Source organism: Poeciliopsis prolifica, unplaced genomic scaffold, assembly GCF_027474105.1.
Source record: "Poeciliopsis prolifica strain line A6 unplaced genomic scaffold, Auburn_PproV2 SCAFFOLD037, whole genome shotgun sequence".
Lineage (NCBI taxonomy): Eukaryota > Metazoa > Chordata > Actinopteri > Cyprinodontiformes > Poeciliidae > Poeciliopsis > Poeciliopsis prolifica.
Genome location: NW_026562412.1, coordinates 4,265,028 through 4,289,481, shown reverse-complemented (window position 1 = coordinate 4,289,481; position 24,454 = coordinate 4,265,028). Strand labels below are relative to the sequence as shown.

Sequence of the window (24,454 nt, the reverse complement as noted above, 5' to 3'; positions counted from 1 at the left end):
GCGCGGGATTATGCTAAAACCGCTGCTATCCAGCTGACAGGCGAGAACAATCCCGAACCTAAAACAGCTGTTCGGGAGGTTCTGGTCGATCCTTTCACAGATGAAGCGCGTCGCCATTGCTGCTAGCTGTTAGCAGATCGGATGTTTGTTGTTAGCTAGACTTTTATCTCTTTTTGTTTATTGTTATTATTTCTTGGCGGAAGTTTTCCTCTGGTAGCCCTCCATGCTCGGCTTGCCCTCTGCCTCCAGGAGCCATGAAACTGCAGTGCGATGTGGAGGTGGTGAACCGGATGCTCCCGTCGTTCGGGATGAAAAGTAGGGGAAAGGGCGTGAGAGCGGTGGTCTCCATCGGGAAGCATTTGGACAAGTCGAGTCAGCGCAGTAACGTCTACATGATGATCTGCACGGCCAAAGACAGAACTGGATCAAAATATAAGGTCAGTGGTTGTTCCTTTCGCAGGGTACAGAGTGTTCTGACAGTCCTCATCACTAGCATCCCATAATGGAACATTTCAAATATTCGTCAGTTGAAATCAGGTTGTGTTTCTCACAATCTGGCATGAAATGACAAAACCTTTCCTGTTTTATGTCAGTCAGTAAAACGATATCTGTATGTACCGTATCGTTTATTATCGTGATACATTTCTTACAAGAATTGTGATTTGTTATTGTCAGGATAAATTCCTATTGAAGTTCAAAATCCCCCAAAATTACATTTACTGTTTTCTCCACTGTTTGTTCGATGAGAGTATCAATAAAAGTCACACTTCTTTTTATCAACGTCTGCCAGTTACTTTAACTTTAAAGCTTTTTGTATCCATTGGAAGGTTATTTTCTATCCTAATGGAAAATGTTGCATATTCTTGAATTGAAATCAAATATTTGCATACCTTGCATTAAAAAGAAGAGTTTACTCACCACAATCTGACGTTAAATAAGGCAAAATTTATCCTGTTTTAAGTCAGGATAAGTGTATAGTTATCAAACCTATTTGTATATAATTGTGGGCAGTTGTGGTTTCTTACTGTTTCCTAGTTTGTTGGGCACATTTTTACGGTTTCTTGACGTGTGCTTTGGGTGCAGATCAAAATCATTTCAAGGACCACTAATTGCCCCTGCGCCACACGTTTTACACCCTTGATTAATTATTAATATTCCAAATTCTATAACTAGGATTTAAATGTTATATTCTTTATTCATGGCTCCATAAACCCCTGAGCTGAAGATTGAAATGGGCGAAACATGTCTCAATTTGTTTGACTTAAATTCAACACCTGTTCAAGAAGTGATTGATTGTTGATGTAATTATGAGGCTTTGTTCTGTTGTCTGTCATACGGATGTTTTGCAATTTCTCTTTCAGCTGAGAGACAACATAGAGAAGTTCTTCACTTGGTTTGTGGACGAGGGCAAAGCAACTGTGAGGCTAAAGGAACCAGCTGTTGACGTTTGTCTGAGCAAGGTATAACGCTAAGAAAGTGCTTCTTGTGGCAATCTTTTTTTGTTCAATTATTTTTACCCTGGAATAAGGCTTTTCTATTTATTTTTTTTTTGCATCATAATAACTGTCCAAAAGTAAAAAAGAAAGGACAAAACTTCTTTATATGTGCAAGGCATCCAAAACCAGAGAGAATAATTGTGCAAAAATGCAACACCTCAACCCCCAAAAATATGTACAAAAGTATCCAGCATAAACAGACTCCAAAAAGAACAGATAAATAACCAGTATTACGAATTTGGCTTCTGGTGAGAGAAAGATGCACCAATCATAAGCCTTTCCCTTAATCCACTCTCAAGCTAAAATGTCTCACTTTTATTCAGAACTATTAAAGGCATCAAACTAAAATTTGCTGCCATTTTCTGTCTGTAAGCACATCAACCAAAAGCATGTGCTCCAAATATTGTTTTTGAGTTTAGTAAATGGGGATTAATCCTTAATGTTCTGCTAAATTCAGAACTATTGCAAAGAACCTGACAGTCAGACATTTTTCTTTTTGTATGGTAAATAAACATCAATGGAAAACTATGTATGTAAGATGTAATATTCATACCACTGTGCAGATTTTCCTCCATGTGTTTTTGGAGCTTAATTGCTTTACTATGACATTGTTGGGGCTATTTTAGATAGAAAAAAGGATTACACATCTTCCAGAAAAATCTGGGAAATTTTCTGAAAAAACACAAATATTTCTGAGTTTAAAAAGTCAAATATTTGTGAGAAAAAACTCAAAATATTCTAGATTATCTAAAATTTTCTCAAAAAATTTGCTAGAGAAAACTGAAAATTTGTGGAAAAACTTGAACATTTCACAATATAAATGTTACTTTTCAAACTCAGAAATGTCCTTGTTTTTTTTTTCTAGAACATTTCTGAGATTAATCTAACAATATCTGAGATTTTTTGGTGGAAATTTATTCTTTTTTTCCTACCTACTATCGCCATCATACTTTACTCAGTCAAAATGTTAAGAATGATCTTCTGCCACACATTTCCTACTTTATTCCAAGCAGCGTGGAGATAATATTAAAAGAACTGGGTCAGGTTATTACTGTCCAACAAAATCAGGCCATTTAATTTAAGGAATTTGGTCAAACACAACCAACATCACAGGAATACATCTGTGTGGGACCGGTGTGGTTCAATAGAACTATTTTTAAGACAAAATTGTAATAATTTATCCCCAAAAAGTTATCTTCAAGGCACACAGGCCGCTACATATGAGGCTTGAGACAATCTCACTAATTTCATAATTTTATTTATTACATCAGTTCATGCTAATCAATAAAATACACCAAGTTAAAACCACTCACATTAAATAAATAACAGTGACGGCTCAAGTCAAGGGTGGCAGTGCAGTTCAGGGTAGTGACCTAAATAAAAGAAACACAGCAAACAAAACAACAAAACTAAAGAAAATTGTGCAGCAAATCAAAAGAGTACCACCACCCGGAAAGTCCACCACCAACACCACGAACTGGCCTTTCCTGTCAAGATAAAAGACATTCAAATTACATGAGTCATTTCATAATTGTCGTTCAGTCAACAATCAATCAGCAGCAATTGTCAATTAAGAATTCGTCCTGGGATGCCACGCCACAGACGCCACTCAAGAGCGGCAGCAGAGTCCGTCCAAGCTGGTCGCCAGTCCGAACCAGCCAAGCTGGACAAAGGGCAGGAGTCAGGTTCACGCTGACCACGACGGCTGGCAGAGAGCCAGCAACCAGAGCGACAAATGGACTGCCGACGGACAACCAAAATAACAGCTGACATCAACCAGGAACCACAGGGCAACAGGCAAACAGCCGGCCAAGGACAAACAGCAGCGTCTATAGCAAACATAAGTGTTAAACCACAAATCTAAAAGCATGCAGGTAATGAGCTTTTCACTTACCACAAGCTCTATGTGTAGTGCCTCTGGCTGGGAGGAGGATCAGGCAATTTACACAGGCCACCTAGGTGTACAGTTAAAGCTAAGCGAAGGCTAGGCTAACAAACAGCAAGTATAGGAGCGGCCTCTTACCAGAAGAAGGAGCGATCAACGTGCACACCTGAGTGTGCTACTGGCGCTGCACAGCAACAGAGGTCTAAACCGGAAACACATATTGACCAGGTGAGGGAGGGCCCCTTATATACAAACAGCGCCACAACCAATTAAATGCCAGCACTTGTGTGGTGCGTTCAAAACCTCCAGGGCATACTGCCACACATCCTTTATGTGTCTTTTGACCCATATCCTGACACGCTTGTATCTCGTTCATATTTCATTTCAGGCCGATCCAAACAGTTTGAAGAACTTCCTGTCAGCAGCGCGCTTGGCCGACCGAGGGAGCGACACGAGCAGCCTTCCTCTGTCCACGCTTACTCCGGTTCGAGCCAGAGATGTGGAGCAGCCAAAGAAAAAGCTCTCAGTCATGTCCAAGAAGGATTACCCGCTCACCTCCAACTTCCCGTATTCTCTGGAGCAGCTGCAGGTGTCCTACTGCAAACTGTCCCGAGTGGACATGCGCATGCTGTCTCTCAAAGGTGCATCTGTCATTTGTTAGCTGAAGCTCATTTTTGTTTTTAATCATTTTCGTTGCAGCCCACACCAAAATCACGAATACCCACTAACTTACTGGTTGTGGACAAATTTATTAATTAAAACTTACTATTAAACTTTTAATACCATAACGTTCTCTGTATTCAGAGAATACATCTTAAATTAAAAAAATATTCAACATCTTTTCATATGGATGTTCAATATTATACAAATGCCTAAATGCGTAAATTTGGAAAGCATTACTTATAGTTGAAACCAGATATTTAAAGACAATAAAAAGACACATAAATATTTGTTTTCTCACTATCTGAAGTTAAATCAGATCAAACTTTTGACTTTAGGTTGGTTAGAGTTACTAAAATTAATGCTATTTGTCAAATGACAGAAAACTTGACAAGAACATTTTTATTTAATTTTTTGAATATATTAATCTGAATGGCAAATAACTTATTGATCTATGTATTGAAATTAAGGTAAATTTACTTTGAATTTTAATAAAATGATTATTGTTTGTTAAATTAGTGTTTTGTTCTCACAACAAAATATTTTTGTTTTTCTTACTGTAGAATGTAGAATACATAATAATAACAATAACACTAATAAATGACGCTGTATAATAGTGAATTGAAGTTGTCATTTTTTAGTACTTTTGTATTTTTTTTCATCTTCAAGCAGTGGTGTTATTAAAATTACTGTGAAAATGCTTGAAATGTTCTTGAATTTTACTGTATGGTCTTTATGAAAAGTGTATTGAATACCCGCTTAAATGTTGTTTTGAAAAAGTACTTTTAATTTGACAAACAGGCTTCATCTGAACCCATATTCTAATTTATTGAATATGACTTTAGCTCTCCGCAGGCTGGATCTGAGCAACAACCACATCAAGAAGCTCCCTGCCACCATCGGCGACCTCGGCTGCCTCTCTGAACTCATCCTCCACAACAACCACCTGGAGGCCTTTAGCGAAGCCCTGTGCTTGTCCACGCTGCAGCAGACCCTGCAGGTGCTGGACCTCAGCCAGAACCGGCTGCAGTCCCTCCCTTCCCGCTTCTGTCAGCTCAGAGAACTGATGAACCTGAAGCTGGACGACAATAAACTGGCGGGTTTGCCGCTCCAAATCGGCCGGCTCTCGAAGCTGAGGTTCCTGTCCGCTGCTCACAACCAGCTGACGGTTCTGCCCGCAGACTTCTTTAAGCTGAGTCTGGAGAACTTGGATTTGTTTGGGAATCCGTTTGTCCAGCCCAACCCTTTGGACCACACCATGCATCTCACCTTCCCCCTTCCGCTACAGGAGATCGCATCCAGAGCTGTAGCTGATCTCAGGTTAGGTCATAACTCTGTTACTTTGTTAGATCTTCCATCTATGTTGTTCCTAAGTTGTTGGACCTAAGTGCATTTAACGTTGTACTTAGTGTTATATGCATCCTTAAGAAAATCTAAAATTCATGTATCTAAACTTAATGGGAATCTATCAAACAAAATTCACATTTTTATACTTCCGCTTGGGTCTCATCTGCTTCTAAAAACAGCCCAAACGTTTAAAAAAGAACACCCAGCTGTTATTTTGGCATTAAGTTTGTTTTTTAGTGTCTGGTAAATTAGCCGTTTAAAAAAAAAAAAAGTCATTTGTGACATTTAATGTCACAAATGAGCAGTCACTGCCCATCACCCAGGAGCCGCTTAAAATTATTGCTCATCATTTTTTATGTTTTTATGGTGTAAAGCACTTTAATCTGCCTTGTTACTGTGATTTGCTATACAGACCAACTTGACTCGATCTGCTCTTTGATTCCCCTCCCAGAATCCCGTACGGGCCTCACCTCATCCCGGCCCACTTGTGCGAACAACTCGAAGCAGCCAAGATGTGCGAGTGCGGGCGCGTCTGCGTCAGCTTCCACATCAAGACGGCAGTGAGCATGAACCTGCACCAAGTGTCTCACACGGTCGTGTTGGTGGACGACATGGGAGGCACGGACGCGCCGGTGCAGCAGCACTTCTGCTCCCTCTCCTGCTACTCCGAGTTTTTAGACGGATGTCTTCAGCGAGGCCTGAGATGAGGAACAACATCTTAAGTGGTCGAAAGCATCACAAAACGCTGCAAAATACCTTGCTACTTTATTTTAGAGAATATATGGAGGCGGCTGGGGTAGTTACAACCTAGAATCTTCCTGAGGATGGCTTTAGATGACTTTTTTTTTTTTCGTTTGTTTTTAACAGCGCTTTATTCAGCTGGTTTTTTATCTACATACTCGCTTTTATTAGAGTATTGTTACCTATTAAAAACAGTGCATTTCTATTGCACTGCTGTGAAAATCTCAAACATGATCCTTTTCTCCTCCTCGTATATCAGACTTCAGGTTCCTCCACTGACCTACATCTTCGAGACAAGGGAATAAAGAAATAAGCACAGCACATCAGGGTCCAACAAGGAGGCTATTATTAAAGCTGCACCTGTCAGGCTTTTCCTGACTGATTATTTTTACTTTTTTTAGGTCAATTACACATAAACAAATGTTCTGCGGGTTTTTTTTATATATATATAGTGTTGACATTTTACTGGTTTTTACCAAACTCAAAAAGTGCCTCAAAGTTTATGCTGTGAAGACTGAAAAATGGTGGAATTTCTAAGCTTTGATCCATTTAATAATTAGATAAAACTTTCATAATTTTCCATATTTGACCTGCCCAACAAGGGGAAATTGGTCACTTCCAGTATTTGGATGATTTGTTGGTGCATCTCTAGTGAAGTCCATAAATTTTTATAAGTGCATAAAGAATAAAAGTATTCATTGGTACATGTGTGTGCCTCATTCTTTAACATTGTAATTATGTGGGAATAAAAATTTTAAAGTTTTATGATAAACCATTTAGTCACTCAGTTTCTAAAGTTTGTCCCATAAAATTATATTATAGATATTATTTTTAGCTATTTATGCTTTTCTCCTGCACTTTTTGTCTAATAGCAGAAGATGAATACATTGCCTAAAAAAGTACTCACCCTTTTGGATGATTTTCTGTTTTATTAATTTCTTTCATGATCAACAAAATCTGGGTTTTAGGTCTCTTCTTAACACAAATATTGAGAAAGACTAAACATTTAAGAAATGTTTATAATAAGATAACTTTTTTTTTACATTTACTTTCCAACAGAATTGTTTGGGTGTCAAAGTGAGGTCCAAAATTATGACAGCTTTTCCCATGATCCTCCACTTGATACATATGAAACTTCACTAGAAATTACTTTTGGTTTATTTCAAATGTAATGAACACAGATGGAAAAAGAATAAATGTGTGGAAAAAAATGGAAAGAAGCATAAAGATAAAACAAATCCGCACCCTGGAAGAAACCAAAACTAACAATCTATACATACATAACATTTAAGACCTCACTAAAAGGTTGCATTCAGTGATAACTGCATCCCAATTTAGAGGGTATCTGAAAAACATCTGTATCTAAACATCAGTGTTTATATCTGGTTCTGTTTTTGGGGTGACTCTGGAACATCTGGAACATTGTGAGACAAACGAATCCTTATAAAATCAGGAACATTGCAAACAACCATGTGCATTCTTTTTGTGGGACTGTAAGTCAGAAGCTCTTTCAGCACCGCTGAAATGCTGACCTCTACAGGAGATCCTGTGTAAAAGAATGTTTAACATAATTTACATTTAATTTGCCTCTCTGGTTTAAAAAGTAGTTTTTATTTAAATTAAATATCTAATTTTGTTCAAGGATCCTTTCAGGTCTAATTTGATAAGGATCAGCTGCCTCCACCTATTAGGAGCGAGACAAACAGGATGTGATGTAAAGTTTTTAAATAATCACACCCAATGTCACTTTATCTGCATGGTAGCGGTGATTTGTTTCAAGCTTGAACTTCTTTGGTGAATAAGAATTTATTTTGTACAGATAAAATGTGTGAGTTAGGATTTTTGATACGATATGTTCCAGTTGTTTTTATGGTTATCTAATTATTATTCACAGAATAATAACATTTAGAATTGACATATTCAGGTTAACTTGGTATTAGTTTATTAACTTTGGGAGAAAACTATTAAAATCTCACAGAACAATTGCATAACATTGAAAACATCTACAGTATAATAGGAAAAAAACAAGAAAACATTAAACATCATCATTCTTTTTAAAAGCAGAGCTGATCAGTCCAGCTCATAAATAAGTTTGTTGTGGAAATTGAAACCTGCAGATGTGGAGTGATCAGTGATCAGCGTCTCTTTTCCATCTGCACCGATCTCCCTCAGTGGCCAGGCTGCTGCTGGCTTGCTTTGCTCCAATGTTTGGAGAACTTGATGTGCTGGCAGGTCATCTTCATCTGTTTCTCTTCCTTTCTCTGCTGCGTCTGAGGCAAACACCTGGTGGGACTCCATTTTCTCCCCTGAAATAATGACTCTGCTCTGGTTTTGAGCGGTCTCAGTTGGTGGGAAAACCTCTTCAGGAGAAATCTGGGGTTCCTCAGTGGGTGGAAATTGCTGGAGAGAAGCCTCTTCTTGAGTCTGACGCATAAAACAGAAGAGGAGAAACAAAGTTTACGCTACTTTTGGTCGCTCCTACTTGACTTTACATAATTGGAGTCCTGATATAATTTGGTAAATATATATATTTTTTGAGTTCTTGGGGGTGTGTAAACTTTATAGACTCTCTTGCAAATTAATATCTCCAAAGTATTTAAATTTTATTCAAATAGCACCAGGTTGTAGTGGGTAGCTTTTCCCCTAAATAAAGGAAATCATTGCAGTCTTGCAAACAATCTCCAAGAGTTAATGACAATGTATTTTTCTGGATTTTATAAAAGTGATGAGATAATAATATGGATGTACTGTTTTTGTTGCAATCATTTTCCTATGCAAGGTGGCCATATTGGTTTTTGAAGACAGAATTGGTGACACTTCAATTTTTCCAACTTCAGTATAACTTACTTTTTCCAACTTAAACTTCACACACAACTTTTGAAGTTTAGGTTGTGTGGCGCAACTGTGAGAATTGTTGACCAAAAACGGTTCCTACCTGCATATTTTCCTGTGCATTTTTTGCCTCCTGGAGTTTTGAAGATGTTGTTTTAGACGTAGACTCTGGATTTGAGGTCAGTATTGCTTCTTTTTCCTCTTCTGCGGAGCTAATTTGTTCATCAGACATTAAAGCATCCTGGTATTCCATTACAGGAGAGGCAGCTGAAATTTCTTGTGAATACACTTCTGGGTCGTCTTCTTTCTGATAGTGATGTTTATCCAGAGATGATCCTTCCTCAGAATCTTGGTTCTGGTTTTCATTCATCGTCTTTAGTCCATCTTCCTCATCATTCTCTTCCTTGCTCACGAGTAATCTTTGTTGCTGTTTGTCCCAGTTTGGTAGTTCTGTTTCTGGCTTTTCTTCTTCTTTTTCATGCTTTCTTTTTAATTCTTGACACTTTTCCTCCTCTGCTCCACTCTTCTGTTCTTCAACGCCATTTTTGACTTGACTTCTTTCGTTCTGTTCATCTCTTTGCATCGCTTGCTTGGTCTTCTCACAAATCCCTTTCTTGCCTTGCTCTTCGACCTCATTTTCCCCTTGAAGATCGCTCACCAAAGGATAAGGTCCAACAAATTGATGTAGAGATTCATCAGGTGGACGGACTGGCAGGGTGATGGTGAGCTGTCCTGTGTATTTGTTGAACTTGGCCTCTCCTTGGTCTTCATCCACAGGGTAGGCTAAAGGCAGCTGTAGCCTGTAGGCAGGTTGTTTGGACTCTAGCAGCAGAGTTTTCTCCATGACTTCAAGGTTTGTGTCTCTAACTGACTTCAGAAGAGGCAGGTCGATAGTAATCACAATTTCCTTAGGCCTGGGGCTCTGAACGGAGTCTCTAGAACATCTGAAGTCCTGTAAATCAACCTTAGATCGATATTTTACTGTGTATTTTGGCTTTTCTGGCTCCTGGTTGTTCTGTGATTGGATTTGTTGCTGAACATCTTTGCTGTTTGTTAATGTAAGTGACTCTTCAGACTTCATCCTTGGCTCAGGAACCTCTAACAATGGCAAGGGAGAGTTGAGATTCTCGGCATTGAATCCAGGTATGGGTCTTCGGATGATACATGTCTGAAGGATACCTTTATATTTCGTCTTCATTTCTCTCACGTTGTTTTTGTCTAGCTTCACTTTATATGCTTTTTGAACTCCATCAATCGCTGTGTCATTCACCATATCCATGAATGGCTTGTTTTTAGAGGCCATGTGCAGCGTGTCAGGGTGGAAAATAACGTCATAGATCATGAATGTGTTGCCTTTAGGGTCTTTCTCTGTCCTCCCGGGATAAAGACTGTAAGGCAGAGTCCAATACTGCCCCCTGCGGCCATCATCTGACACTCCAGTCTTTACTTCAGGTTTCTGGATTTTATCATTGGCACATATGTTGATGAAGCATTTCTGTTTTCCAGCTCCGCTTGTTCTGATCACCCTGAACGGTGTCGGCTGGATGAAATCCACATTGTTTCCTCTCTCCTGCTCCAACTGTCGGATTTCCTCTTCGTACTTTTTCCTGTTTTCGGGTTCAGATAGTTCTTGGACGTATTCGCAGAACATCTCCCTAAATTTACAGTCTTTAAAGGCTTTGGTAAATCTGCCCATCTCCTCCGTCGACAAGTTTAGCTCTTTGAGTTTATCGCTGATGTCCATTTTGAATATTTGGAATAAACTTTAAATGTTCTGAAAAAATTACCTCAGTTTAAACACATCAACTCACGCAATCTATGAAAGCGAGTTGCTGTCGTTTCAGGCCCAGCAGAAGTCCACAGAAAACGGGCGTTTGTGTTGTTGGTGTCACCATGGTAACACCGAGGCGAAGGGAGGGCAAAGAACGTCCGGGTAGTACGTCAAAGTCGCCGCCATATTGTACGAGGCAGTTTGAGTGGAAGCAGGTCTGAAAAGCGACACTAACCAGTTCTTTAAGTCAGTTTATTCAGCTCAAATAAACAGTTAATCAAAAGTTTAATAATTATAAAAATAAATAAATAAATAATTGTGTCCATTAGTTACGGAAAAGGCCACTGAGGGGGAAAAAGTTGTTTTTTTTCTGTCGTTTAATCAAATTAATAACAGTAAATATCAATACTGTAAATACTGCAATGGTTGGTTATTTATTTATTAAATTAATTTTCATCAGTCACGTCTACCCTTGCATTTTTTCGGTTGTAGCTAGTGATGACTTTCTCAGAGCAGCAGGTGTCGCTGTGGATCACACTTTATGTCAGTAAGTCAGTAAGTCGGTCAGTGAGGCAGATGGGCGGGGTTGCCGGGAAGAGCGCTGATTGGTCGCGCCCCCAGCAGTCCATATTTCCCAGGTTATGATTGGACGAAGATGCCGTTAGTGGTTGTGGTTCGACTGCTGATAAATGTGCGTTAGAAACACGGAAACAAAGGAAGACCTGCCGTTTATCTGGAGTTATCGTAGTTTTGTTGTATCTTATCTCTTTTGGGATCCTGGGAACGTTTGTTTGGTGTGTTTTTAACTTTATTTTTTGCATAATTTTAGCTGTGTTTAAATTTAAACCAGCTTGTATATTTAGTTTAAATTAATTTACCTTTTTTTCCCATCTCTTACATCTGCCTTTTAAAATAAATTGAGTTGTCTGTGTTCCTTACTTTTTTCTTTCTTTCATTAAGCACCACTTAAAATGACCTTTTGATCAGAACCAATGCCGAATGCCTAAAGGTCCACACAAACTGGTGTTACGGTGATAAAAAGTCACACATTGTATGATTATATGTTACTAATAATAGCATTTATAAAAACTGAAAAAAGTGTCAAAATTTAATATTTTTTCCATCACATGTATAATTATAAGGTCTCATGAAAGTGTTTAAATTCAACCAGTTTGCGTGGCTAAAATGTGAAAAAATGACTCAATTTAATAAAGCTTGAGTCTTTTAAAGTCAAATAGCAGCTTCGTCTCCTTCTTTCCTCCAGACTGAACCAAAAAGCCCCAGAAATTGGTTAATAAAAAGCAAACTTCTCGTCAGTCTCTTCTGACTCAACTGTTCTGGCCCGGAGATAATCAGGAGAACACAATGTTCCCGACAGAAGTGCTTGCAGAGCTTTTATAACACACTCACACAGAAATCAGTTTAGGCCAACAGGAAGCTACCCACGGGGTAGTAAGCTCATTTGGAAGAACATGAGTGAGGCTCAGCTGACCAAAGAAGGCCGTGGTAAAGAAGGAGGTTGTGTGACACATGGAGGATGTGGGCTGACACCACTCAGTCTGTTTCTGAATCATTCGGCTGGAAAACACTGCTGACTACGCCTCGTTTCCACTCAGAAATAACACAAAAGCACAGCTCATTTAAGTGTTTTTTTTTAAATTACAAACATGATATTAAATAATATGAAAAGTTAGGTGGGCAGATATATTTGACATAGAATCAAAGTACTCGTGATTAGCTTTCAAATGTACACTTTTTTGTCACTTTTTACCCCTCAAATAAGACAAAAAATGCATTTTATACTCAATACATTCACACTGACATCAGTATTATGACAAAGATAATGTCTTGTAGGAGAGGTGGACAAAATGAAACGTCAGCAACTGAGTCAATACAAAAGCTTTGGCAAGGATGCATACAAATTATCAATAATAAAAAAGTAAACTAAATATCTTTTAGAGAAAATCCATGTACAAAATGAGCAGTAGAGAAGGAAGAGTCCAGTGCATGTTCAGTCTTTTAAAGGTAAAACGCAAGCAGCCATGTTTGCTGCTCACTTTGACCCTCTGGTGTCTCAGGAGTGAGAAAGGTCCATGCATATTGTTTTTTTAGGTAAATTGATTTTCTTATCAGAAACCAGCAATAATTTTAAAAAAGTGTTTTAAAATACAAAATATTCAATTGAAATAAAGCCATTTTTTCTGATTTTGTTGTCAAAAACTATCTGAAAGAATTTTTTCTCATATTCTGCCACAATTCACCCTGTGACATCACTGCCCATTTATCGTAAGGGTTGAGTGTTTCAGAGTATGTGCCTCATCCTGTGACATCACTGGATATGGTATATGGTAAGGGTCAGCCTATTGAAGTAGATGTTTTACACATGTATCAGCATGTAATCATGTTTCTTTGGATTAGCAATTTTGGTGAGATGTGGAACCAAATATCAGAGGAGAGAAATAATGCTAACTTGTAACAAATTTGAGCACAAAAAAAAAAAAGAAAACCTTAACTTCATGTATATTACTTTTGCGATTTGGCCTCAAACCACTTCCTATCACACTAATGCCAGTTGATGCATATTTCACACATACCTAGAAGCACTTTTCTGCCATCTAGTGGTCAGAGCTATGCCTAATTAGGCCTATTTTTGCTAATCTGATAAAATACTTCACCTGACTAGAAACACAGGAGGAAACCAAACAGTACCTTCTGGACTAGGATATAAAAATGGGTCAAGTGATTTTTTTTTTATCTTAGACATGAGAGTATATCAAACTAATTTGTCAACTCGGCTGTTTTTGACCTCAGAAAGGCAGAATGGCTCATGATTCAATTTAATACTTTGAAATCAAAATATTACTTGGTTTTCATTACTTGTTTCCAATGAGAGCATCTACATACCAAATGCACAGACTGAGAAAGATGGCATTTGTTCAGTGTCTATTTGGAGCTGGCAGGTACTAGCATGCTCAGCGTGCCAATGGCAGCTTTAGAGGGAGGAGTTTTGTCTGCAGCCATTTTACTCAGATTGCGGACATCCGCCTGCCAGGAGGGGATCTTCTTTGTGGTCATGTGACGGCGAGCATGTTTGGTCAGGTGGTCGCTGCGCATGAATCGGCGATCGCACACTGGACAGACAAATTTCTTCTCGCCGGTGTGCGTGCGCCGATGTCGGGACAGCTCATCAGAGCGGGCGAACCTCTTATCACAACCGTCCCAGCTGCAGCTGAATGGTTTCTCACCTTCAGGAGGGAAACAGAAGGACAGACGGGAAAAACAAATGAGTCACAATGTTGTCATCAAAAATCAACATGTCAACTCTAATATAGAGCAATGATCTCAATCTTGATTCTCTATGACACAAGCTATGTTTCCATGAACAATAAAGTTGTGCAAATTGGAATTATAAAAATAAACTTGCTTAATGGAAATAAGGCAATTAAAAAAATAAATAAAAATAAGTTTTAGCTTTAGAGTTAAGGTGATTGGCTGTATCGAAAACAAAAGGAGACACTTTTTTTCATATCTGATTATTGATCTCATGATCAGTAACCAGATATTACTACTGGCGGAAAAGATGAAGAAGACAACAGGAAGTGGAAGGAGGATGATGGCCTCGTATATTTTTAAACAACTTATAGGGGGAACAAACTTATTCAAGTGTTTTATCAATTGCATCTCTTATTTAATGGAAAAACCAAAATTGAGAAATAGTGTTTTTTTCACTTCACTGAAATATCATCAAAGTTTTGCACACATTTGTAATGGAAACGCAGCTTGTGCCAGCCACCAATCAAGAAAGAGCCTCACCTGTGTGCGTCCGTAAATGAGCCTTGAGGTGTGAGCTCTTGAAGTAAGTTTTTCTGCAACCTGTAAAGCTGCAGATATAGTTTCTCCTGCGAGAAAAGTCTATTTTTGTGGCTGCCGTGTTGCTGCAGGGCCCAGCCGGCATGTACATGGGGGCCGGGGCTAGAGGTAGCAGTTTGGTGTTGCCCAGGGTCATGACAGTCTGTTGGCCCTGAGGGGCCTGGGAGACCGAGGAATGAGGGAGGACCAACATTACCGTGGCCTGTGGCACTGCTGAGCCCACAATAAGGGGTTGCTGGAGGGAGGGGCTGTTGGCCGACGCAGGGTGGGGGAGGATGGGTGTTGTGGCAGTCCGAATTCCAGTACCGGAGGTCTGACCTGGACTGGGGATGAACGCTGAGATTATTCCCGATTGGCTGCAGATGGGGAACATCTGGCAGATGATTTGTGGACTGGTCACTGAAGTAGGAGAGAGAGTGGGTGGGGGGCCTGTGGGTGGGTTTGGTGGTTGGGTGTTGACTGTGGAGGTGGAGACAATGTCCAAGGAAGGTTTAGAGGGATTGACAGGGTGCTGTGTTGCAGGAGGAGACTGAGGTGTGTTTGTGATGCATTCCTCTTGCTGCTGCATGCACACAATTGTTCCTGTTGCAGTCACTGTGCTCGCAGTTTTCTGTGTTATGGAGGTGACTGGAATGTGGCGCTGCTGGCGCAGGTCTCTGTCCGCAGTGTGCCTGATGACGCTGGTCGCCATGGCTCTGCAGGGGTGTGGCGGGGCAGGCAGGGACAAGGTCCTTTCAGGAGTGTGGGCCAGGTTGGGTTGATGGAGCTCAGGTCCAGAGAATGCCGTGGACACGGTGGGTGTCGGGGAAGACTGCACCGTGCCGCTTGAAGAGGTCTCAACAAAGCTGGGGCTGTGGGGAGGTGTCATACACTGGAAAGAAATGGGGAAGGATTAATGCTATAAAAACACTTTACAGAAACATTATACAATTGGTTTCGCTGGACTATCAGACAAAGACACCAAACTAAAGGTGTTTATAGAGTTTGAAGACTCTATTTAAGCTAATGCTACACAAATTAAAGGAGACTATTTTGATTTTTATTCTTTTTAACCACTCAGACTTGGTCTTGCTGGGTCATTTTCTTGGTGCTTAACCCTAGTTCGGATGAGAATTTATAGTTTTACAGTCATGAAGCAACAACAAAAAAAAAAAAACACAAGACATCATACTACCAATACCATGTGGTACATCCAGAGTATGCATGATGATTTTCTAAACAACAGATCTAGTTTTTACCTTCCACCTGGCATTACACAGAATATTTTCCAGAAAAAAAAGTTTTCTGCAAAAATGTAAGAGAGCCTTTGTGTTCTTAAAACTCTCCCATGGGTTTAATTTTGTTATTAAATCATGAGCACTACCCTGAATGAGTCGTAATTTTGGTAGGCCGACTACTCCTGGGAGGGTTCACCACTGCACTGTGTTTTTTTCCATCACCATCATTAACTAGAGTCCCAAAATGTGGAAAGAACAGGGATTTTGTAGCCTATTTACTGTTGTCAGGCAGGTCCAATGGAAGTGCTTCTAGAGTTTTTACTTCATGAGAATTTTCCCAGGATGGCTTGAAAATAGGACAGGGCATTTATTGTATTGTTTCTCATTTATTCTGACACATTTTTATCATGAGAAAAATTTTGATTTATGGTTTTTGCAATAAATTCCAATTAATGATGTTTAAAAAAACCTAAACTATTGTCAGTTTCTCTGCCGTTTGTTAAATGCGAGTATCAGTGAATACCAATACATTAAAAAAGTACAAATCACACTTTTTTGTCCTAAAGAAAATTATTACAAATGGGAATGTTTTTCAACAGCAGTATTGGTGCTTGTGGGTCTTTGATTGCCATACAATTACCTCAAAAAGAAGTTATAAATAGTTTTGTCACTTTTATCATGATCAAAATAGTACCACAAAATATTGCAATAATATTTAAAAAATTTTTCCTTTAACTTTATAAATAAAATGTCTTTGTAAACTGTTTCTTGTACTTTTTCCAAGTTGCTTAGGCATGACAAGAACCAAAAATCAAGGAATTTTGTACTTTTTTGCAACACTGTAAGTATCACATAAAATATCCAGGTGTATAACTGATGCAGCTGAACTATAAACTGTGATTTTATGTGTTTGCATCTCACTGTTTGACAAGCTCTTACCAGAGAGGAGAGGGACACAAAGTCCCTTGGGGACTCCTGGAGCTCCAGCGGCAGGAGGGAGTCGCAGGAATCAGAAGCCGGAGTGAGGGGCCGGGGCTTGCAGGTATTCAGCTTGCTGCCGCCGCCGCTGCCACCGAGGAACACAGGTTGACCCCAGGAGCTCATACACACCAGAGCTTCAGCCGCCTCCAGATCAGTGTACTCCAAAGCAGAAGAACAGCTGCTGGTTCCACTGGAGACAGATTGCTCGCTGTCGTGCCTCCTTCTCTTCAGGCACGGCCCACACTGATCCATATGTACAGCCTAGGAGGAACAAAGAAACAAAGCTGTGTTTTTAACCCACTACTATGCCGAGGTGGTTGATCAGTTATGACTGAGTAAAGGAAACTGAGTCGTGTACTGTAAAATACAGCAGCTGTATCTGCTCAGTGTGGCTGAATTTCCCGGGCCAAACTGGATGATGCTACCACTGTGGGAGAGAGGGGGGTTGTTGGTGACTACACCCTAGCCCTGCATGCACTCCCTCTGGACTGAAGCCAGGACGCCTCCCCTTCCCAAATATAGACCCAACAGTGACGTGTTGCCAGATCAGCCATGTGAAATCCCCATAAAGCGGTTCGCATCAGGAAGTAGTCTTGGCAATGAAACAACTTTGTCTTATCATTTATCATAAAACGCCAATTACCACCTTGATCAAACTGTCTTCTGGTTGTTTTTTTAATTTAAATTTTTTTAATTTACACAATAATACATTTTGTATTAAAGACTGAAAAAAAGTTCCTTAAATAAATACATATTTATTTAACTATGATCAGTATAGAATATATAATTAAAAACTTTGACAATGTGTGTAAATTAGCTCCTGATAATGGTTTAATAGCAGGGAGTAAGCAAGAGAACATTATGTGACTGTTTGGAAAACAAAATAAACAAAGATTTTTAAAAAGATCTCACCTCCTGTAAGTCCATGTCATTAATATTTCCTAACGCCTCTGAAGCAAACAGAAAAAAAATGTCCCGTTAATTTTGTCGAAGCCAGTGTGGAACAAAGGATGGACTTCAGATCGTCTCTCTTTTTTTCCTCTCAGCTGAGCTGTGTGTGTAAAACATGGGTAGGGACAGAAAAACAAAACTCGCAACACGTACTCACGGGTGGCAACACTCAGCCAATCGCCGGGCAGCGAGTGCGGCGCGCTGACCAATGGGAGAGCAGAGAGCGCGTGAACAGTGCGTGCTCGCTGGACGGTTGGAGGAAATAGGGTGCGTGGCCGTTGGTGGGCGTGGCCATAGAGTCAGCAGTGTCAGGGTGAACCCAGTGAACTGACAGTCGCTGAAGTGGGCGAAAGGTCGGCTCGGTCTATGCTGCGTTTGAGGACAGTTGGAATAAATCTGGAAATGAATTAGTTTATTTCTCAGGCAAAGTTTATTAATTTAGCTGAACTATTTTTCAGAGCTGTGAAGAAGTATTTGCACCCTTAGGGATTTTTCACTCTGTAAAGATGAAAAACAACTTTTGCTGTCAGTCAAACTTTACCTGACTAATTTAGGATATAGGTTTTGAAATAATGGTTTTATTTCAAAAGGAAGATAAGGATAAGGAAAATAAATGATCCAAACACAACCTGTATTTGGCCACTTGGTACCAATATGTCCTTAGCAATTTTGTCAAAATTGACAACATACACATAAATAACTAAATGACAAAATAAATGAGTACATAAATATATAAGAATTTTTTTTAAATACATGCAATTTGTTTAAAATATATATATAAAACACATGTAACTTGAACATGATTTTCCCTTGTTACCAAAAGATCTATTGAAAGTGTTATGAAAGAGATTATTGAGCTTTCAAATTGTCCTTAAACGCAACACTGACAGCAAGAAAAGCGCGGGTTTCTGTCACGTTTTGACGTTTGTGCAGCTCCGTAACAGCGAAAAGCGGGAAATCAGCTGGTTTGCAGTTAATTGCCCCGCCACACATGAGATATTGTTGAAGCATGTACGTTGCAAACTGTACAAGTCTTAATACTTTACATTGTTTTTAATTTCTAATTGAATAAAAATGGGATAAATATGTTGAGGGTTTGAGAAGACAGAGCAGACGCACATATTTTATGTTTTCTGTATGATATTGCAAAAAATATAAAAACATAAAAATGCATGTTTTGTTTCTCGTTCTTGTCATAATTTTGATAATTTCTTGGCATAATTTTTCTTTCTTTTAATCATTTCTTTAGTGTAAATCCTCTGTCTTGTTCTTATCGTGTAACTATAGCAATGTTCAACGTCACACTTTATCATGGGTAGTGATAAAATACCCATGATACTTTATGGCATTGCATACAATTATTCAGAAAAAGGTTTTTCTCTATTGATTATTTCAATCTAGCCTTTCTGTCTCATGATTTTGCATGATTACATTTCATATTTCATTATTTTATCTGTAATTTATTTGTTTTTAAGAATGTGAAATAATACCAAATTATTAAAGCTTTTATGAAGCTTTTTTATTACGATAGATTTCTAGGTTTTTGTGGATTAATGCCAGATCTTTTTCATTGTGGGCCCTATTCTGGGTTATAAAGTTTTTGTCCTTGGAGAGTTTATGGTTGTTCGAAACATGAATCACATGGCCGACCTACATAAGCACCAATAAGTGCATGTGGATAAACATAGCGTGTCATATGTTATATCAGACTTTAACACTAGCCCAGGTCCCCAATTTCCCTAATTATTGGGGCCCCAAAAACTTTTTTTAATGAACACGCTTGGAATGTGTACTATATAAACTCATTGGCCCATATCAGATGAAATAGAGACATACAAAATCCCACAATATTACAATGTATGTGTGATATATTGATACTAAGTTTTGTCCAATATTGGTAATTTTTTTTAAACATGCATGTATCAGTCCAACAAAGAAATGGCAGATAAATATTTAAAATATAATATTTACAATATTGGTAAATATCGGTTATCAGCCATAACAGCATTGGATATCGATATCAACCCAAATTTGTCCAAATATGAACAATACTGACGTATTTGAAAATTATGAAGATATTGAAATTTTTTTTAGGATGCTCAGCGAGCATATTAAACCTGCCTTGCACCTTCTCATTGAGGACTACCTATTAATGTATTGTAATTTGTATCAGCAGTCATTTTTCTGCAGTGGGTCGGGCACCAAACCTGGCTCCAGGTCAGGAGCCAAAACCTGTAAACCTGTCTCTGGTCATATGTTCCTTAAAACGCCAAACTGGTGAAAAATGAATCATTATACATCCAAAATGAACTCTTCATGTGTAACTAAAGAAAATAACATTTGTATTGTCATATGTAACAAAGAGCTCAACAACTTTAAGACGACTTTAAGAGCGCAGACCTGTGCTGTTGTTGTTGACCTGTTGGTTTATTAGCAGCTTCCCTGAAACAAAAAATGGGAGTTCAGTAGGTGTGTTTTCCCAGCTCTGGCAGCGCCCGGATGCGAAGGAAGGCCATACCCAGGTATGACTCACACAAGCATGACCTCAGTTAGCACTGAGGACGGTTTCAGTGCCAGCTGTTAGTGAGCAGTTGAGGGAGGAGCTACGGGGAAAACCAGTTAGCTCAGAGGAATGACAAGAAGTTGGGACTGAGTACAGCAGTCTGTTTGTCATATAAGTGGGGCAGGCCATTTAGACGAGCCGGGGAATCTGGAGGAAAGGTTACACCGGCCCTAATGTGGGCCTCTGTGTGGAAACCTCCCCCATCTGGACCACACCCCCCAGTTCAGGAACTCCAGGACCTAGAAAAGGCTCAGTGGGACGTGAGTGGTTAAATATATCAGAGTCCAGACAGACAAACAGGAACTGTAAAGGCACAAATGTTCAGCATCACATTTCACTTGTTCCAACAGGATCAATACGTGGACTTTATCTGATACCTTTCTCACAGATTATCAGACGCATTTCAAGATAAAATTTAATGGGTTTACAATTTTAGACCGAAGAGTCATCATGGCCAATTCTGCACAGTTATTATTGTCCATCATATTGTTATTTTTATTTTGTTCTTACTGCCTAACCTTTTTCTACATCAATGGGTTTTTTTCACAGATATTAACAAAGTGTTGAAAGCATGTAAGATGACTGAGAAAGCAGTCTCTGTTACAATTAAGGTCAAAGGTCATGGAAAGAACAGTGTGCATACATACTTCTTTTGATTTGGGTTACAGCTCTGGTCAGAAGTTTCCACCCACTTATCATGGTCAGATTTGTAATAACTTTAGCTTTTTAATGGTACATCTGGACTATTCTGCTTCCAGGATTTAATTATTACCCAACATGAAACTTTATGAATGTTGGAAAGTGAACAAGTTTGGATTTATTTCAGGTTTTTCTTTAATTAACATGCTCTATATAGAGAACCTACACCCAGACTATATTTGGTTCAATCTTTTTCACCAAGTTGCACCATGACTGCAACCAGGAAGTTGTTGTAGCCATCAACAACCTCCTGGCTTTTTTCTGTCTTGATATTTGTCCACTCTTTGTCACAGAATCATTTCAATTGGTTGATTTACCTTTCACAAATCTATCCTTTTATGCACAATCCTTCAATTTTTAACTGCAATTGATGTCTGGACTTTCCAAAGACCTAATATTCACTTTTATTAATTCATTCATTCCAAAACCAATTTAGATATGCCTTCTTGGAAAAAACACACAGCTGTTAAATTGAGGTAACACTGAAAAATGAGAAATTTTTATTGTTTAATCTACCTAAAATGCACCTTTAATACATTTTTATTCTTCTTCTCTGAAGTTGTGTAATAGTCCCACTGACAAAAAATGTCCCAACAGCCTGAACCTCCCACCGCCGTGCTTCATCACAGGCTCCCAAACTTTTCCATGCCATGGATAGCTTTAGTTTCTGGAATGGGAAACCGTTTCATAACTCACAATATTTCAATAAACGTTTTGTTTTTTATCTGCAGCAGGGAGGTTGTTTTTTTTTTAACCGTTTTTCTGGTCAAAAACTTATCAAATTGCGCTTCCTACACGAGCTTGAGGAGCAAAGAAGCTTGATAAATTTGCTAATCAGCCAATCAGAAAAATGTGCAGAAAACATTTCAGTAAGTTGAGGAAATGATAATGATAAAAATTTATTGGATTTTTTTTATTTTTGCATTTTTTTTCTTATCTTCCCTTAAACTTTCTGAGGCCGCCCATATCACCCCATTAGTGACACCTCACTTTAAAAAACACAAAACATCAGAGACGTGTGAATGTATATGAGACTTTATGCATAAATAATTGATTTAATCAGAGAAAACATACAAAAACTTCAGACTTATGCATCAAATTCTTGCGTTTAAGACTCATTGACCTTGTTTGTTGTATGATTTTTGCTAAACATCAGTTTAAAAAAATTATGAAAAATGTTTGAAATTCAAGACGATGTGACAGCTTAACTGGCAACAGTTCAGTAAAATGATTGATAAAAAGAAAACACAAAAGAGTCGGTTAACTTAAGCTTAACTAGCATGAGCTTTAACAGAGTTTTAAAGCTACACTGCTGTCCAGAAGCTAAAGCTGAAATATGAAGAATGACTGAAAACTGGCTTGTTTTCCAAGAATAAAACTAAATCCATTTTTGGAAATGATGCTGCATGCTAACAGAGACTGAAGGCATCCAGCTGGTTATCAGTGCACAGTTGCGTGACAGGATGCAGGATGTTTACACGGCTTTAATAACTTAATCTCCCAAGCCACCATTGATTCTTAATGATTTATGCAGTTTTTGGGGCAACATATGGTGACATCCAGATACGTTTTTGTTTGTATAGAAAGAGCTTTGAATATTTGTCCAAATGCAGTTGAACCAGATATTTACATACACTGTATACAAATCCTTTATTCTCTCTCTCACATTATATACCTCATTTATTTCAGTTTGCTGAATGTCAGAATAATGAGAAACATGATTTTTAGTGTTTCTACTTTAGACTAGTTTACAAACTAAATTGCATTGAAGCTGAATGGCTTTGGACAAATAGTCCTGCATTTGTCTTATTTCTTATCTTGCTTAATTATTTTCTTATGATGCCATTTATCTTGTGAAGTGCACCAGTCCCTCCTGAAGCGAAACACCAAGCCAACATGATGCTGCCGCCACTGCACTTTACAGGAATAATGACGTTATCAGGCTTCCAAGCTTCCCCACATACAACCAGTTTCATTATTGTTGAAAACTTAAATGTTACACTTGAACGTATCTTAATGCATTTGCAAAGTGTATAGTTCTTCTGTTGCTTAAAAATTAAAATAATAATCTTTCTTTTTTTTCTTACAATTACAAAAAGAAATTCAGTTATGATTTTGGAGGGGAAATGTGTATTAAATGTTTCTATTAGTGCCAATCAACAGCATTTCTGGAAAAATAAACCTCTTAATGGTTTAACATCAGTATTAGTCAAGCTTTACAGCAACCAACATGGTGTTCTGCAAATAAAGCAGCGTGCTTGAGCTATTTTTCCACTGAAAAGCTATTTTAATTCATAATTTTATAATCTCACATCATGTGCGAGCCTTCTCATAAGTCCAGCACTTTGCTGAAGGATGCTTTGTGCACCGCGCTACATGTGATTCCACCCCCTCTCCTCCTACACACCCAAATGGAGAGACAACAGGGATTTCTCTTCAAGTATGCAGCTTCTGATTGGTCGGACAGTGAAACCAATCTGTTGCCATGAGAGTGCGGACTGTGAGTCTGTTGCCTTGTCAACAGGAGACGCAGGAGGCAGGTTTTGAGCGCGGCCTGCATGAGCTTCCCAGGATGCGGTCTGACCGCGCGCGTCTTGTCAACCTGCCTGGTCACCTAAATCTGTGGACAAATGGAAATGGAATTGGACGGTCAACATGTAGTGAACTAATAAACCTTGTTAACGGTGGGTCAATAGCTGTAGGAAGTGATTGGCTTTTTAATTATAACAAAAATTATAATTAATTCCTTTTATGCACAATCCGTCATAAAAGTGCTTTGACTTTACGGAGAGAATTTTTTTTACATTCAAAACCTCTGAATAAAAGATACTAGATACTAGATTGTAAATCAGGGCTGGATTTACAAGGAAACCGTTCTGATGCTCTATCCACGAAAGAAAAAATATTTCACTAATGTAAATGACAGAACTTTAATTGGTAGGTCTTCACATAAAGAACTAATGGTGGTAGGTAAATACATCCATTGGTCAATAATTCCTTGTTATTCCTCCCAAAATTATTAAAACGCCATAATTTTCAAATACTTGATTGTTGCATATATTCATAAAAATCCCAAAATCTTACTGCAGCTCACCTGATGTGGGCCTATCACTAATTATAGTAAAATATCTGTAAACATGCATTTATAAAAAAGATAAAAATCTTTGGGGCACCTTCCAAAAGTTATATGAAAATTATTTTAACCGCCTTAAATCTTAGCATATTGTTTTCTTATAATCACTATAGCAACACTTCAAATGTAAATTGAATAACTGCAATGTTATTCACTAAAAAGAATCAATATCAAACGTATTTGTTATCAAATTAAAATATTTAATGATTGATTAAGTTACAAAACAAACACGAAAACACTATTTCATGTAACTGAACTTGATCAGTTTGATTATCTTTAACTGATCAAAGCTTTAACTTCATCAAACT

General features: G+C 38.5%; 3 protein-coding genes and 1 long non-coding RNA gene across 4 annotated transcripts; 1 reads left to right on the top strand and 3 right to left on the bottom strand.

The window, feature by feature from the left end:
• Positions 1-26: 26 nt before the first annotated feature.
• lrr1 (leucine rich repeat protein 1) lies at positions 27-6,812 on the top strand. Its single transcript, XM_055053328.1, has 5 exons — positions 27-437; positions 1,362-1,460; positions 3,770-4,022; positions 4,887-5,361; positions 5,840-6,812. Exons 1-5 carry the CDS (start codon positions 255-257, stop codon positions 6,093-6,095), a joined length of 1,266 nt encoding a protein of 421 aa, XP_054909303.1. The 5' UTR covers positions 27-254; the 3' UTR covers positions 6,096-6,812.
• On the bottom strand, positions 2,791-3,678 carry LOC129374739 (uncharacterized). Its single transcript, XR_008607538.1, has 3 exons — positions 3,520-3,678; positions 3,391-3,451; positions 2,791-3,325 (listed from the first exon to the last, which is right to left on the bottom strand). It is a non-coding gene; the product is annotated as an uncharacterized LOC129374739 (long non-coding RNA).
• Positions 6,813-8,059: 1,247 nt separating the features above from the next.
• dnaaf2 (dynein axonemal assembly factor 2) lies at positions 8,060-10,840 on the bottom strand. Its single transcript, XM_055053326.1, has 2 exons — positions 9,065-10,840; positions 8,060-8,553 (listed from the first exon to the last, which is right to left on the bottom strand). Exons 1-2 carry the CDS (start codon positions 10,703-10,705, stop codon positions 8,200-8,202), a joined length of 1,995 nt encoding a protein of 664 aa, XP_054909301.1. The 5' UTR covers positions 10,706-10,840; the 3' UTR covers positions 8,060-8,199.
• A 1,528-nt stretch (positions 10,841-12,368) lies between these two features.
• On the bottom strand, positions 12,369-17,858 carry LOC129374732 (Krueppel-like factor 11). The gene is made up of 4 exons (XM_055053327.1): positions 17,713-17,858; positions 16,759-17,061; positions 14,546-15,473; positions 12,369-13,977 (listed from the first exon to the last, which is right to left on the bottom strand). Exons 1-4 carry the CDS (start codon positions 17,725-17,727, stop codon positions 13,676-13,678), a joined length of 1,548 nt encoding a protein of 515 aa, XP_054909302.1. The 5' UTR covers positions 17,728-17,858; the 3' UTR covers positions 12,369-13,675.
• Between the last annotated feature and the right edge of the window lie 6,596 nt (positions 17,859-24,454).

What these genes read in the sequence shown, in the direction of transcription:
- lrr1 (XM_055053328.1), top strand. Translation starts at nt 255, where the DNA reads ATGAAACTGCAGTGCGATGTGGAGGTGGTGAACCGGATGCTCCCGTCG. An exon ending in TTGACGTTTGTCTGAGCAAG is followed by an intron (nt 1,461 to 3,769) that starts GTATAACGCTAA and finishes ATTTCATTTCAG; the next exon opens with GCCGATCCAAACAGTTTGAA. An exon ending in AGAGCTGTAGCTGATCTCAG is followed by an intron (nt 5,362 to 5,839) that starts GTTAGGTCATAA and finishes TTCCCCTCCCAG; the next exon opens with AATCCCGTACGGGCCTCACC.
- dnaaf2 (XM_055053326.1), bottom strand. Translation starts at nt 10,705, where the DNA reads ATGGACATCAGCGATAAACTCAAAGAGCTAAACTTGTCGACGGAGGAG. An exon ending in ATGCACAGGAAAATATGCAG is followed by an intron (nt 8,554 to 9,064) that starts GTAGGAACCGTT and finishes TTTATGCGTCAG; the next exon opens with ACTCAAGAAGAGGCTTCTCT.
- LOC129374732 (XM_055053327.1), bottom strand. An exon ending in TTGTGTCCCTCTCCTCTCTG is followed by an intron (nt 15,474 to 16,758) that starts GTAAGAGCTTGT and finishes ATTTCTTTCCAG; the next exon opens with TGTATGACACCTCCCCACAG. An exon ending in TCATTTACGGACGCACACAG is followed by an intron (nt 13,978 to 14,545) that starts GTGAGGCTCTTT and finishes TCCCTCCTGAAG; the next exon opens with GTGAGAAACCATTCAGCTGC.